This window comes from Limulus polyphemus, unplaced genomic scaffold, assembly GCF_000517525.1.
Source record: "Limulus polyphemus unplaced genomic scaffold, Limulus_polyphemus-2.1.2 Scaffold132, whole genome shotgun sequence".
Lineage (NCBI taxonomy): Eukaryota > Metazoa > Arthropoda > Merostomata > Xiphosura > Limulidae > Limulus > Limulus polyphemus.
Genome location: NW_013665742.1, coordinates 239,043 through 255,802, shown reverse-complemented (window position 1 = coordinate 255,802; position 16,760 = coordinate 239,043). Strand labels below are relative to the sequence as shown.

Below are 16,760 nucleotides of genomic sequence, written 5' to 3'. Positions count from 1 at the left end.
AAGACAATTGTTGGAGTTCAATTACATTTTGTGAAGTAGAACGAATTCATGCAATATGACAGAGTTTTATTTATCTGTTCTGTTTTTGACCCAAAGCTGCACTATGGGTACTAGTGCTGTTCCCATCAGGGATATCGAAACTGGGTGTTTAGCGTTACAGGTCTACAGACTTTCAGCTGAGTGGCAAAATGATGATCCTCTTTAAGTTCTATTTTTTATAGATATCTGACATATTAAAAATTAGCCCTTACTCATAGTGTTTAAATGTTTTTTTGCTTCTTTATTTAGGTACTTTTCATTTGATGTTACTACGAAGTTCCAGTGGTAAGTTTGCAGACTTATAACGCTAGAAACCGGGTTTTGATTCCCGTGGTGGGAACAGCACAGTTAGCCCATTGTGTAGCTCTGTGCTTAACTACAAAAAACAATGAAGTTCCGCGCACTAGCAAACGATAATTACAATTTATACTTGAGGAAAGGAGTGTGAATCGTTTTTACGTATTCAGTCACTCATAAAAAAATAATATATTTTTTATGTTGTCTTTATTATAATCGTTACATAAACTTTAAAATTTCATTTCAGTCCAAATTTGTCTTTCAAGTATAGTGTAGTTTAGGCTTAGCATTTCATGACTAGAAAAGTCAATATTATATTATTTGTAAGAGTGGAACTGATATTGATTCCACACGCCAATAATTGGTATAATTTTTAAATAAATCGATAAATGCCAGTTTGGAGTTCTTTAATCAAATTATGGTTCTCCAAGATACGATATATTTTGACAAGTTCGTAATTGTTGGTCACAATTTGTCAATATTTAAATTTATCTTTAAGTTATCGATATTTCTCTTAAACTTTTTTCTTCAATAATTGAGATCCAAAAGTAATATATGTAGTTTTTAATCATATCTTCACCAACAAGGTGAGAGTCTTTGTCCTACTTATCGTAATGTTACCTTAAAATCTTCCTTCTCTCAGCTACCAAAATATTAATCATCTACATCCATATGTTATTGAAGAAGATATTTTAACAATCAGGTTTAATACATTAATAATTCCTCAATGAAGGGTATAGTCAGGTGGTTAGGGCGCGTGACTAGCAATCTAAGGGACGCAGGTTCGATCCCTGTCCTCGACAAAATGTGAGGTGTTATTTTTGCCCCCCAGGGGCACAACGGTATGTCTGCGGACTTACAACACTAAAAACCGGGTTTCGATACCCGTGGTGGGCAGGGCATAGATAGCCTATTGTGTCGCTTTGTACTTAACTGCAGTCAGTCAATCAATCCTCAATGAAAAATTAAATCGAAAAAATGATAGTTTTACATTTAAAAACATCAAGCACGATAAAAAATACTGAAGGTTAATTGCATTTTGTAAGAACGAAATTCCAGGTTCCTTTCTGTCTTCGATTGTGTTCAGTCTGATGGTAATGATCAGGTATTGTTGCCCGATACCATAATTTTTATTGTAAGAAGTTTCTGTGAAAGTCCAATCTTAGACTATAAGTCTAGTCAAACTTTCCACGGACAGTCTTCTTGCTCGTGGACTTCGGCTTTCAAACTCATAGTTAAGAATCCTAAAAGCACAAAACTCTTTTAGAACTGTATTTCGGATCCTGACGAGTAGGTTGTCGAAATGGATTTACGTGATTCCTGTTTCATAAGCCATCTTTCTTACTAACTTGAATTTGCCTGGGTTTAGTTTGGAGCGACTTACTGCTTTAAACACTCAGGTGTACCGTTTCTTTCGCTTACATGTAGACCATTAAAGGTTCATTCTTTTTTCAGAATGTTGTGTTCTTTCAGTCTACATCGTATAACAATCTCGCTATTCAAATATCCTTTCTCAGGAAGAGGCGTGATCTCCGACCACAAGTTTATTGTGGTGTTATTTCTTGTCGCCCGTGGCGCTACGACTCGGGTTTATGATGATGACACGCCACAGTACTATAGCATACTGTTCTTATAAAGTGTGATCAAGCTTATATATAACGAGAGTGATAGATAACTCGTTGAAAGAAAATTTGATTTGATGTTAAAGCCTCTTGTCCACCATCTTGATCATAATTCAGATCATCAGCTATACAAAATTTATACTTTATGAAATCTTCTTGAATACACAAAGCGTTATTTGCCTGCGTCACCATTATTGTTTTTGTAGTCAAATTAATTCGGGGGGGGGGGTATGTTTGATAAACCAATTTGTGTTATTCTAGATCTCGCAAATGATTTTGGGTGCGGATTGGCCTTGTGGTAAAGCTTTGGGTTTCAGGGCAAGCGAGCCATGTTCAATTCCATGCAACACAACAAAATATTCCCCGCACACTTAAGATGTGGTTGTATTATAAGAATTACAGTCAATCCCCAATACCTTAGTTAAGATAAAAAAAGTAGCCCAAGAGTTGGTGGTGGGTGCTGTTGACTAGCTTCCTTATCTGTAATCTATCACTGCTAAATTAGAGACGGCCTGCTCAGATAGTCGTCGTGCAGCTTTGCTCGAAATTCATAACAAACAAACAAACAGGGCAATCGAACCCTGGATTTTAGCGCTGTAAATACGTAAACTTACCGCTGTCCTACCGGGTGACCTCTTTATCAGAATGCCATACAGTTACTAAAACTGTACGAACATTGTTTGACATTTTACTCAGCCTTAAGCTTCTTATTGAATTTAAACATACCAGCTCGCGATGGGCAGTAAAACACTTACCTGATCAGCTGAAAACTACAGCTTTTTGTAATATTTGTCATATTAGCCGCGGGGCAGGCGTGTCCGAGTGATTAGGGTAGCGGACTATAGATCGACGTTCCATAGTTCGTATTCTTTGACTTAGAAATAAAAAGATCGCGCTTCCCTCTTTGGGTCCATACCAGCTTTATAAGAGTGACGATCAAAACCCACTATTAGATTAGAGTAGTCGAAGAATTGGCAGTGAGTGCTGTTGACTAGCTGCTTTCCATGTACTGTATTAATTACAAATTAGGGTCAGCTAGAACAGATGTTACTTGAGTAGCTTTGAGTGAATATCCTAAAACAAGCTCACCCGTTCAGTTAGGTCGACCAGAAAGATTGTCATCGAATAATGTTCGAATCCCCGTCACACCAAAAATGCTCGCCCTTTCAGCCGTGGTGGCGTTATAATGTGACGGTCAATTCCACTATTCGTTCCACTATTCGTTGGTAAAAGAGTAGCCCAAGAGTTGGCTTTCATTGCTAAATTAGGGACGGCTATCGCTGATAGCCCTCGTGTAGCTTTGCGCGAAATTCAAAACAAACAAACAAACTTTACATTAGGTAAAGAAATGAGCTTTCCTCATTTTCCCACCACTTCTATATTTTCATTTCTAGCTATTTTGAAATTTACCGATGTATTCAATGGTATTGGCATTTTGCTGGACAAACGTTGCAATTAACTCATTCGAAATAAAAGTGCCGGTGCTTTAAACAAGTGTGAAAAACAAATTTACCATTATGAATACGTATATCTATAGATCAAAGCCATAGTGGGCTATCAGTTGTGTTCACTTAATTGACCGTCACATTATAACGCCCCCACGGCTGAAAGGGCGAGCATGTTTGGTGGGACGGGGATTCGAACTCGCGACCCGCAGATTGCACTAACCAGTGTCGAGTGCCCTAATCACCTGGTCATGCCGGGCCAAATTAATCGGAATTTGTCGAGTATCGAGTAATGAATTATAAATGTTCTGGAAACAGTGAAAAATATTGTTACCTTTAACATTGGACAACTGTTATTTTGTTTTACTCAACTCAGTTTCCTCTTACATACGTGTCTATAAGAAATATCAAGGGTGGTATGATACTTCTTAGCTGTGTAACACGTATGTGGACTTTATCACGTTTCTTAATTAGCTGTTAAATAGATTAACACACCATAGATCTTCATTATAGATAAATACAACCAATATAACAGTATATACTCCTTTTTTTTCAAGGTTAGTTGCTTCAAAGGACTTCGTGGTATTTTGTGACTTGTAATGAAAACTATTCGTCTCAAATCGATGTAACTTACATTCTACTTTAAAAAAGGTTGTAGTTGCAACTCCTGGTCCTATGATAGTCTTACTACTTTGACAAGTGTAGTTGGCGTTGTCGGTGTTTCGGCTTAGAGCAGCACCTGGCCAAGCCGTAAAGTTCCAGTGGAGAGTGCTGACAACGGATTTGAATCGGTTTGAACGTAACTCCTCGGGATGAACCGTTGTCTTCACGAAGAACAAATCAGAATCCATAATACTCTCTCCATCACGAAGCCATTCAATCTCACACAAGGGATCGCATTCAATTCTACACGAAATGCTCACGCTACTGCTGTCCGAAGGTGCTCCATGAACACGTGGAAGACTGTCGATCAGAGAAGGTGGTGCTAAACAGAAACAAAGATAAATTCAATCACAAGTAATATCTACCCTATGAAGATGGAAAGGAATACATAAGTTTTCTTAGCGTTATTCGTACTGTTACTTCGACAGAGAACTGATTGATGAGTACCAACATTTTTTACGAGGAAATATTTCAAATGAACACGCTTGTAAATTTGTTTCATTCTATATAGATGTATTTAATTGTCAAAGAAGACTAAATATCTAAATGATGAACTATTTTCTGTCTCACAAAAATACATTGAAATTACTACTTCAACTTAGTAAACAATAAAAACTAAGTGAGAAAAATTCTGACAAAGGAGTTAGCACACAGGATCACACACACAAAAGGTGCAACTGGGTATTTTTTTTAATTCATTAAGGGAGGTAAATATAGTTTAAATTTATACCACTGGTGTATTGAACAGCGAATAGTTAAATTATTCTTCTGTAATTAAAGATAACTTTATATTTCAAACATAAACGCATAAAATGATCTTTGTAGATATACACGGGCCATATTTATGTTGATTTTGACCTAAAACTAGGGTCAAATTTCGTTCTGGAAGTCTTTTGTATTCGTACATTTTTTGCCATTCGTCCACAGTTATTTCATATTTCAAAGAGGTTAAATGATTTCATTAATTAAGGTGATGGGCCTGATATCATATACACTCATCTCGTGTGAGCATGTACATAAAATTACTAGCTTATCAGAATCATAGCTTCCTTTTTTCCATACCTCCATTGTTGTGACACCTATCTTAAGCACTATTCAAGGATCTTTACAGAACAGAACGTACTGACGTGACTGGTCACAGCATTTAAACTTGAACAAGTGGTACAGTTGATTCGGCTTATGTTCTATCTTATATTGCTTAGTTCAGGCGAAGAAATTAAATATTATCTTCCCTCATAAATTGTGTTCGATGTGAAAACATTAATGTTAATGTGAATTACAGTGGTACAACGAGTTTACCCTAATTGAAAGTGAGTTCCGCGTTGCACGTGGGATTTGATTTTCATAAATGGTATATTTTGAAAGTTTTAAAACTTATTAATAAAAACAAAAGGAAAAAAAAATTTCTTTGCTCAACATATTTTATGAGCAAAACTGGGAATAAAACTTAGCAAGACTCAGTGCAAAATGAGAGAGATATCCATCTCAAAAAATCCATTAATTGTTAAGAATTATATCAACAAACACGATGCGATATTACATATTGCAGAACGCAAGAAATCTTTTGCCATCAATAAATAACATTTTCACTATAGGCAGCTATTAAGCAAAAAGCAAACAAAAAATATGTATGAGTTAATAAAGTAACACTCAAACATTACAACCTTACACTTTAATGAGTAAAGTTTGCTGCTGACGAGGTATCTTTGATTCCTTCATTGTCGTTTTATCTATCACGTGGTTAAGTCGGGAAGGACGTATTTATGTCTCTACTCAAGCGATAAAGTTAATATTATATACGTTTGTAACAAATAGACTGGGAATAAATCTTAACTGTATAAATTCCCTGAAGGAAAATTACACCACAAAGGCTTTACATCTTATTACCAGTTGGTAAAACTTTCATCGATCCAATTAGTTTACGAACGAGTAATAAAACTTCGTGAGATCTAGAAACATTAAGTAGAAGTTTGCTAATTACTAACCAGTAAATAGTTTGTTTGACTCCAAAACGCTAGAAATGGTACTTTGGTTCTTGAAAATTGCTATTTCTCAAAATTAAGCTCAGGGTTTATTTCTTTAATTACTACAAGTATTTTCTCGAAGAACACATAAAATGTAAGCTTCTTAACATTTACATAAAACGTGTCTTCTCAGAAGTGAAGCATTTCAGCTATTACGTCTTTCCGCAAATGTTTAGCACGACAAATAATACCTATATTGAAAGATAGTGAAATGTAAAGTTATTTTGAACGTATACGCTTACGCTTCAAACCAAACTTTGACGGAAAATGTGAAAGCTCGAAGATTTATTTCACATATATATATAGATTATTTCAAGAGATAGGCCTAGAGCCTGTCTCAAATTAAAGTAAACGGCGTCAATATGTCATTCTCTTTCCATTAAACAAACTGAATTTTCTGACATCAAAAACAAAACAATTTGATGCTAATGATAAACGAAGCTCGAAGTATATAGCACTAAAGTCATTCTGTTTCCAGTGTTTGTCTAAGTTCCTTTTATAATGAAAAACACAAAATAATAAATACTAATGAAAAAATTTTCTCGAAGTCAAAATGCCTATTTTTGTTATTATTGTTGCCCATAGTATAAAATAATCTTTACCGTAATTCTGATGTGTTGCGACATAAGTTGAATTTCTGAAAAATTACACATCAACTTAATCCAGTTTACACTGTAACAGTTGTTGTCAAGTAAATTCCTATTATAAATAGGATCTCAATCGCCACTATATCTGTCGTATCCCGGCCAGCACGAGAAGCCCTGCTACTATGCAAAAGGCCTCAACGGCACTGGGTATAGTAGATATAGTGTGGTTACATATTATCATAAACTTGATTACTTTAAGCTGTTATTAATAATGATTAGGGGTGTGTATCTTATCACAGAAGTCAATACGATACGTATCTAGATACAGAAGTTTTACCAACGGTTTGTTACAAAGTTTGACAGTCTTGTGTGTAATTTATTATCTATATTACTAACCTTGTCTTATTTAAGTACTTCGCACTTTGCAGTGATTTTTAAAATTTTCATGCGCAAGTTAATGTCTGTCTATCTATTTTGTTATTGTTAATTTGTTATGTTACTTGGCATGTAATATTTTTTATAAACGAAATGAAGACAACATGTAGTACTCAATCATTAATTTTTGGCAAAAACATCTTGTTGGAAATTCTGATTTTTTTCTGTACAAAACACTTATAATGTTTACTGAAAGCTTGCCAAATGTCGTGCAGATACATAAATCGTGTCGTATCGGACGAACCTGTCGATACAATCGTATCACGGCTTCACTATACGATACTCGTATCGTTTTATCACTACAACTTAAATAATGATAGAGGACCAATGATTGCCTGTCTACATTATGTTCTAATTAGGCAATAACCTATCACAAAACGTTCAGGGAACAAAGCGACGAGAATATAACTAGGGTTAGCATTTTTTTTTTTATACAACAGTGTATAAAATATCAATAATGCCTGAATATTATAGCCGCAAATACACACGAAAGAATCGTACTGGCTGAAATTTAATGGTTTTTAAAGCAAGATATTAACACAAATCTACCAAACACATGATAAATTTAACATGAGCTTACTAACTAATATAGTCCTAAATGGCACCTTTTCTACGGTGTAACTTCAGCTTCTAGCTGTTCTAACGTAACTTTATTTGCTACTTTTGAAGTATCCACGTGAATTTTTTCCGCAATTTTAGAAGTGTGCTTGTAAGTTAATCATATTAAGAATACAACAAAACGTGCATTCACCAAACCGGCTAAACCCTACATTTTATTGTAATTTTAAATAACTACCTTACAATACGTTAAATGCTTACCCATTGCTGCTAAATTGATGTATCCGGATGGCCCTCTACCTACGTTATTAACAGCTGAACAAGTATAGTTTCCTTGTGTATCTAGTCCAACTGGATCTGTGGTATAATTCTGGAAAATGTCAGGGAGAACTTCGATGCTGTGTTTCCAATGGAACTGTGTAGCCTTTGGACTACCCAAGTCTTCTACTATACACTGTAAGGTTGACCTTCGACCTTTGACTGCTGGAGAAGTTATCTCTACCACCTTTGCTGGACCTGGGAGATCTGCCACGAATCATTTTTTTTCGTCATAAGGAAAGTTTTAAAGAAACAATAAAAACTGCAAACGAAACAATTTCTCTAATTTTTTTTTCGCAAAACACGGTTGTTTGCTTGAAGTAGAATATACATAATATGATAATAAGAACAAGAATTTTGATTAGAAATACAACACGTGTATATAACTCACTTTCAGCCGTATAGTCAAACACCACTGGTAAATAAGTTTCTTCATTAACTTGATCGTTATTCGTCCTTGAATTTACTCAGGAAAAAGTACGGTTTTTATATTTTCAGCAAATCAAATAGTCAGCAAAGCGCGATAGATTTTCTCCACGTATATTGAAATTGATAAATATAAATCTTTTTTTTTTTGAAATATCCTAGTTACCAGTTTATCATAATATTTTTGAACAATCGAAACTATAAGTACTGTATTTCCTGGAATGAACTTCATATTTAAGAGTAAAAGTATAGGGTTATTCAAAATTCGGGAAGTATTTTGAATATGTTATTTGTCATATCTTTTGTCAGTATTAAAGTTTCGTGGCGACCGTTTCACACACTTCTAGCTGCTAATCGCAAAATAGTTATCGAAAGTGAAACGGCAGAAAACTTCAATGTGAGTATACTAGTTTTAACAAAATATTAAATATTTCCCCGTTTATTCTATAGATTTTAATTAGATCTTGAGAGTAACTCTTCACCAATTTAAATTGAATAACTAATGCTATATCCAGACATTTTTCGCTGATTACAACACAGCAAGTGTTACGAAAAGAGTTTTCGTTCGATTAGTAAGCTGCTAAACCAGAATCGAAAGTAGGACATGTAAAACCCGTATACAGGAAAATATTGTTAAAACTTTCTGAAACTTATTGAAAAGTATTGTACGTATTAAGAGATATTTCCGGTCCATGCATGACTGTGTAGTAGCCATGACGACAGTTTCAGGCAGTGTTGTCTTGCGCCACTAATCCCAGTCTTTGAAATTAACAATGGTCAATAATCTTTGTTTTAATTCTTGCATGAAAGAACAATAAAGCTGAACACCTTTTACTTAACTCTGAAACTTGCGGCTGTTCTCAAGCGACACGCCATCTCTTAGCAACATAACAAGTGCTACGTAACTTGTGCGAGTGAATTTATACATCATCATGATGCCATTTACTAACTTTCTTTGCTTGTGCTTGTCTAAAGCATGTCAACTTCTATAACAAGTAACATTTTAATACGCCGTTGACGGCATAAAAAGTAGACCCAAAATTATCGCGAATGTTAATTACATGCTGATTATTTTACAGAATACGAAACATACTACTTACTAACTACATTTCAATTTGTTGATTAAAAAAAAAAGTTTCGCTTACAGTTAACTATTAGTTTCTGGGATTCTGAGCGGTCGCCCCAGCCTGCTAAGTTTTCTGCTTCGCAGGTGTAATCAGCAGTCGCTTCCCGACTAACGTTTTCAACCTCCATCCGATCTTCTACAGTTTCATTCATAAACTGTTCATTTTTGTACCATCGGACCCGAAGAAGGTTCCGGGGGTTTCCATCTACTGTTAAACATCTCATAGACACAGTAGAACCGTCATTTTCGTTGATAAATGTAGGCGATATAGATATATCTACCACTGGAGGATCTAAAGACAAAGATAAATCTGAATTTGCAAGGGAATTTCAAACAGCACATGTATGTCCAACATTATCATCACACTGTTGTGTATATAATAACACATTATTTTGAACGTATATATATTAGACAGTAAAGACATGAAGCAATTAATCACACCGACACAATACTCTCTCTACACAAGCTTTTCTTTTCGTATCATTTGTATTAATATTCAATATGGCGGCACCCGTTTCTAATAATCTCTCTATGTGTCTGGTTGAAGATGCAATTTTGTTCCCTTCTCAAAATTAGGTTTCAAGAAAGCTTAACGAAATACACCTAATCAAATTTATGCCACCATTGCAGGATATTATTTACATTGTAATTACACTTATGCGTTATTGGTACCTTTAAAATTATCGATTGCAATTCAGAATTTGGGAGATCAGTTAATAAGTTGTGCATCAAACGAATAAGTAAATAAATATTTAGTTCACGTGCTGGAAAACGAAACACTTGACCAAAACAAATCACACCAATGAAAATATGCCGGTTGAAGAGCTGTATCAAAAAACATCTTTGATTGCCTCCCCCTTCTGTGGCACAGCGGTATGTCTGCTGACTTACAACGCTAGAATCCGGATTTCGATACCCGTGGTGGGCAGAGCACAGATAGTCCATTATGTAGCGTTGTACTTAATTACAAACAAACAAACATCTTTGGTTAAAATCCTACTACCGAAGATTAGATGAAGTAACAATGCAACTTGTAGTCTTAGTTTACATAACAAATTTGTTATAAAATCTGTTCATTAGCTAAAACACAATTAACAATATTTTAAAAACTAATGTTTTTTTTTCTTGTTGTTAAGCGCAAAACTACACTGCTACGTCCTCGGCGAGCATGGAAACCCCATTTTCAGAGTGATAAGCCCCCAGACTTACCACTGAGCCACGTTATTTTCGATTCCTTCCTTCATCAGCTTCGATTTCTACTGAGTGAGTTAAAGTCAAGTAGCGACTTACAGAAAATCCAAAGAAAACTTACCTTTTTTTAAAGGATTTTACTTGAGCTTCAATTAATTCAGTGTATAAGATAAAACAAGTGTGAAAATACATATGCTTCGATATGACAATTCACTGTGTCACGTTATGTCTTTATGATGAATCTTCGATTAGTTTAAAAGTATTCCTGACTGTTCAGCACATTATGTTCTTTAAAAGAAAGAAGAGTTTATTTGTTTGAATTTCGCGCAAAGCTACACGAGGGCTATCTGCGCTAGCTGTCCCTAATTTAGCAGTGTAAGACTGGAGGGAAGGCAGCTAGTCATCACCACCCACCGCTAACTCTTGAGCTACTCTTTTACCAACGACTAGTGGGATTGACCGTCACATTATAACGTCCCCATGGCTGAAAGGGCGAGCATGTTTGGTGGGACGGGGATTCGAACTCACGACCCTCAGATTGCGAGTTGATAGCCCTAACCCTAGCCATGCCGGGTCCAGAAAGAAGAGACTGCTGTTTGTTTGTTTTTTCGCGTTTAAGAAACTGTTGTAAACTACTAACCGAATTAAACTGTATATTCTCTGAGAAGCTTGAGTAAAACTGAAATTTTATTTTTCATTTTCCTGTAATATTTATAGTCATCATGAACATTAAGATTAAACTCAGTCAGACATTATATACCATTTGTCTTTGTTTCTCCTTTCACTTTTGGCAGTGTTTCTAGTAGTATATAAGATTTGGTGAAACTGAATCCTCGAAGTAAGCTGATTGTTTATTTTTGTTCTTCTTAGCTAACTTTCTAGGTAAAAAAATAAAGTTTATGACATGAAACATGTTTTATAAGAATGGTCGAAGAGGCCTGCAACATAGTGTTAATGATTTAAAATTCCACAATTGTGAAACTAACGAACAAGAAATGTAAAAGCTATACTCTTACACAGCTATCAATCTAACGAACAAGCAGCGATGTGCTCTATACAATTATCATAAGAACGAATAGTTATAACCTTCGAACAGTTTTCAAACTAAGAAACAAGCAATGATGTGCATCCTACCCTCCAAGCAGTGGTGTACGCGATGTGCTCTATACAATTATCATAAGAACGAATAGTTATAACCTTCGAACAGTTTTCAAACTAAGGAACAAGCAATGATGTGCATCCTACCCTCCAAGCAGATGTGCTCTATACATTTATCATAAGAACGAATAGTTATAACCTTCGAACAGTTTTCAAACTAAGGAACAAGCAATGATGTGCATCCTACTCTCCAAACAGTGGTGTACGCTCAGTCTTCCTTTAGATATCCGACTAATAAACAAGTAAGTGTATAAGTATGTAGTTTGAATAATTAAATATGTCTTACAATGTACGTCTACAATTAAAGAATCCATACTTCTACTTAACAAATTAGCTCATAAACCAAGCCAAATAAATTAAAGTAGCGATACTATACATTAAAATCGTTACCAAAACAAACAAACAACAAAGATCAAATAAGATTGTATTTTAGGATCGCCATTTGTATACTGGATACATTCGTTCTATTAAAATTTCATCGCTTGATTCAACACGTAAAGTAAGGTTAGACTTAAAGCTGTCGGAGTTAGTTTAGACTGAATCCATTTTTCCAAAAGATTCACATTTCGCAATAATGGAAAACTTGATAACGTGTATATCCGCCCCTGCTAGATATTGATACTGTTTCTCCAACTGCACGTCAATAACCATAAGACTTGTGGATATCCGATTCCGTTCCTCAGTCCGTGTAACGCATATCTCTTTGATGTCACGTGGAAAATTAAAGCTACACAATGTCTTAAAAGATTCTTTATATATTTTATAGGATTTAGATCAGATCTTCCTGCTGCCAAATCACCACCTAATTGGCTTATTGTTCAAGCTAGTCTATTGAAACCTTAGTTGTAACACTCGGGGATTCTCCTGTATTAGGACAATCTTGTCTGATTGAAGCCCACAAAAGGCTGTAGAATTAGGTTCAATTCTACGTCAGTATACTGCCAAATTGTAAAATACGCCTCTCGTAAAATACTGCCAATTAGTAAAAAACGTGTCTCGTACAATACTGCCAAGTAGTAAAAAACGCGTCTCGTAAAATCCTGCCAAATAGTAAAAACGCGTCTCGTAAAATACTGCCAAATAATAAAATACTTCTCCCGTAAAATACTGCCAATCAGTAAAAAACGCGTCTCGTACAATACTGCCAAGTAGTAAAAAACGCGTCTCGTAAAATCCTGCCAAATAGTAAAAAACGTGTCTCGTAAAATACTGCCAAATAATGAAATACTACTCTCGTAAAATCCTGCCAAATAGTAAAAAACGCGTCTCGCACAATACTGCCAAGTAGTAAAAAACGCGTCTCGTAAAATCCTGCCAAATAGTAAAATACTCCTCTCGTAAAATACTTCCAAATAGTGCTTTCGGAATCACATTAAGATCTGCGTGTCCATTCATACTGTCACTTCCTCACACCATTCAAGCCAGTAAAACCGTCATATTCAAATTATTAGCTGTCTATACTCGAAACCGTTGTTTGTTAATACAGACGTCAAACTATAACTTTATTTATGAAGAGCACAGTCATCAAACTTGTTGTTTCGAATTATGGAGACCACAACAAAAGTCCAATGAGCTGTGTGGTGTATATGGTCATTTTGAACTTATTACAGACCCAAACAGTAAGTTCCTTACTGACTGGTCATTAATAATCACTCCAGTTTCTGTCCTGAAGCCCAAGTTCTCCATATTAAGCTCGATGACACTGGCTTTATAAATCCTTTCGGATAGGTTGTTCAGGCGCTCGACTCGCAATCTGAGGGTCGCAGGTTCGAATCCCCGTCACACATGCTCGCCCTTTCAGCCGTGGGGCGTTATAATGTGACGGTCAATCCCATTATTGGGTTGTATAAGAGTAGCCCAAGAGTTGGCGGTGGGTGGTGATGACTAGCTGCCTTCACTCTAGTCTTACACTGCTAAATAAGGGACGGCTAGCTAAGATAGCCGTCGTGTAGCTTTGGACGAAATTCAAAACAAACAAACAAAAACATTTACCACAACAACAAAGCTTTGAACGATACACCAGCAGGCAACATTGTCACAAAACTATATGGTAACAATAACGAAAACTCAGAAATATTTACCACAATAACAAAGCTTTAAATAATACACTAGCAGGCAACATTGTCACACAACTACTTGGAAACAATAACTAAAACTCAAAAACATTTACCACGACAACCAAGCTTTAAATGATCCAGGTTAATCACGAAGTAGGGGCAACAAAATGAGCTGAAACTGTCGCATAATTTCACGGTGAAACACGTCAACCGTGTACAAACTAATGAACATCGACTTTTAGAATCTTATTTGGGTGTAATTTTCCAGACTATATTAACTCTTTGACCCATTTGTTTTTTTGTTTATTTTTGTTGTAGCGTATGCCATTCTAAGATGTATGCTTAAAGTAACATCTGTTAACTTCACTACTAATTTAAATTAATTACTGCGCTAGTTTAAATAGGTCGTTAAATATCTGCACGTTCTCAGGGTGCATTAGTATTTGTTTGAAAATAAGATTTGTAACTTTGATGCACAAGACTTTACGAATTTGGAAAGTACATTATGTCACCTATAAAAACATTCTGCGGGTGGCAAGCTCTAATCCCGTTACCGAATACGCTCTCTGTGTGGAGGTTTACAATGTTCGGGTCAAACTAACTCTTCGTTGGTAAAAAAGAGTAGCCCAAGAGTTGGCGGTAGGTTATGTTGACTATGTGTCTTCTCTCTAGTGTATTACTTCTAAATTAGGGACGGCTAGCGCAGACAGCCTTCTAGAAGCTTTGCGTGAAGTTACAAAACCAAATCATTCTGAAAGAATTAAATCAAAACGTAAAGGTATACATCAGGAAGTATTTTATAATCCAATATCGAATGACGTGAAATAAAACGAAAAAAAAGGACCAGATTTTAGGTTATTTGTTTTCATTTATGGCGTATCAGAGCCAATACCTCTAGATATTTAATCGGGTCTCACTCTTGAAGCCAAAAGTTTCTGATTGTTCGAGAAAAATATGTATGAAAACCATTGAAATAGAAGAGCGTAAAAGTTTGAAGTGTTTTTTTGATGTGAACTGGGAAAAATCGTTACTTTTACTAGGAAAGGTATCCAACGCCAGGCGCGATATTTATTTATTTGGCTTCATGTGGGTGATGAGACGGAGTGTGTCAGTAAGAAGTTTAGGAATCCCCCTGGGGTATATCCAAGAACCCCTTCAAGTTACATAGTCATCGCAGGTTGGAAAGCTGAAAACTCTTCTGCACAAAAACACAAAAAACAACAACAACAACAAAAAGCACTCAAACGACTTTACAGTATAGATGTCATAACAGAGATATCGATATATCCTTTTTAATAAAAAAAAAACGAACCGAGACCGGCCCAGGGGTTAGGATTATTGTTTGTTTTTAATTAAGCACAAAGCTACACAATGGGCTATCTGTGCTCTGCCCACCACGGGTATCGAAACCCGGATTCTAGCGTTGTAAGTCCGCAGACATACCGCCGTGCCAGTGGGGGGCAGCGTTAGGATTAATAAATAAAAAAACGTCGATTTACAGGTCCGAGGTTCTATGTTTCGCGCCCAGACAATATATATAAAATAATAATCCCTGTAGACTCGCACTGAACGGAAGTTGTTGTTGCAGTAATTTTTTAGCTAGCATCCCTGGTGGTGGCATCCCTGCCGGGGAACGAACCCGGTACCTTTGGATTAGAAATCCAACGCGCTATCCACTGCGCTATAGGGTATATGTTATACGGCGATTATAAAATCCCACTGTTCCCTAAGTACAACTCATGAGAAGGTAATGTTGACTAGTTGTCTTCACTCTAGTCTATTTCTTCAAAATTAAGGACGGCTTGCGCAGATACCTCTTGATCAGCTTTGCGCGGAATGTCATAGACAGCAATAACCACCACAAGAGACAATATCCAAAGTTTTACAGATACTTAAGTGGCTAAATTATCTATGTTTTAGCTAATCTCATTTAATATAGACTTTTATCAACTACTATGTTTATATTAATTATAAACACAATATTTGAGCCCAACCTACAACTGTAAATAGTGTGACGCTCTCTTGTCTTTAAAACTATTACAACAATAACGTATTGTTATTTAGTGTACTACACTAATAAAGACTTCCAAGGATTTACAATAAAGTTGAAAACATCTCAAATATTCGAGTTTCCATTAACTAAAAAATACATACACACTACATTGATTTCAATATGCTTATCTGGGCTCCCTCGTCCAACCTTATTACTTAATGTGCATGAGTACAGCCCTGAATCACTGCGTGTCACATTCCGTATAACTAGAGTAAGTTCACCGGAGTTCTTCAATCTAAATTTGTCTTTGTCTTCCACCGACAGCTGCACGCGGTCTTTATACCAAATCACATCGCTCACTTCGGACGGGTTGGCATCAAAGGTGCAGCCTACTGTGGCGTCCTCAGTCTCGTTAATGGTGATTCCCGATCGTGGTTCCATCAATACGATTGGCGGATCTGTGAATAAGAAACTTTGTCTCATGGATATTTTTTATTTGTTCAGTTTTATCGACATTTATGAAACAAACGTTATTCTGACACTTGAACAGCATCGTTACTTAATGTGGTCACATGTGGTGTTAAATCACCTTCTTAGTTCTATAAACATTTTGGTTTTCCATATAGAATTATTCAGAACTGAACATTTCAGATTATTTAGCCATAAAATGTATAAAGAAATTAATCAATACGACTATTACGGAATATGAACAATTGGATTAACGTTCGGTACGACGACTGAAAACTCATGTATTGGATTAACGTTCGGAACGACGACTGAAAACTCATGTATTGGATTAACGTTCGGAACGACGACTGAAA

At 35.8% G+C, this 16,760-nt stretch overlaps 1 protein-coding gene across 2 annotated transcripts in view; it reads right to left on the bottom strand.

Annotated features, from left to right (window-relative positions):
* Positions 1-16,760, bottom strand: part of LOC106473624 (hemicentin-1-like) — a 256,608-nt gene that overhangs the window by 42,181 nt on the left and 197,667 nt on the right. For both annotated transcript variants that reach the window (XM_022403095.1, XM_022403100.1), the window contains 4 exons: positions 16,101-16,397; positions 9,560-9,832; positions 7,932-8,195; positions 4,038-4,388 (listed from right to left, as the gene is read on the bottom strand). In XM_022403095.1, the coding sequence (XP_022258803.1) occupies positions 4,038-4,388; positions 7,932-8,195; positions 9,560-9,832; positions 16,101-16,397 (1,185 nt within the window). The remainder of the gene's footprint in view (positions 1-4,037; positions 4,389-7,931; positions 8,196-9,559; positions 9,833-16,100; positions 16,398-16,760) is intronic.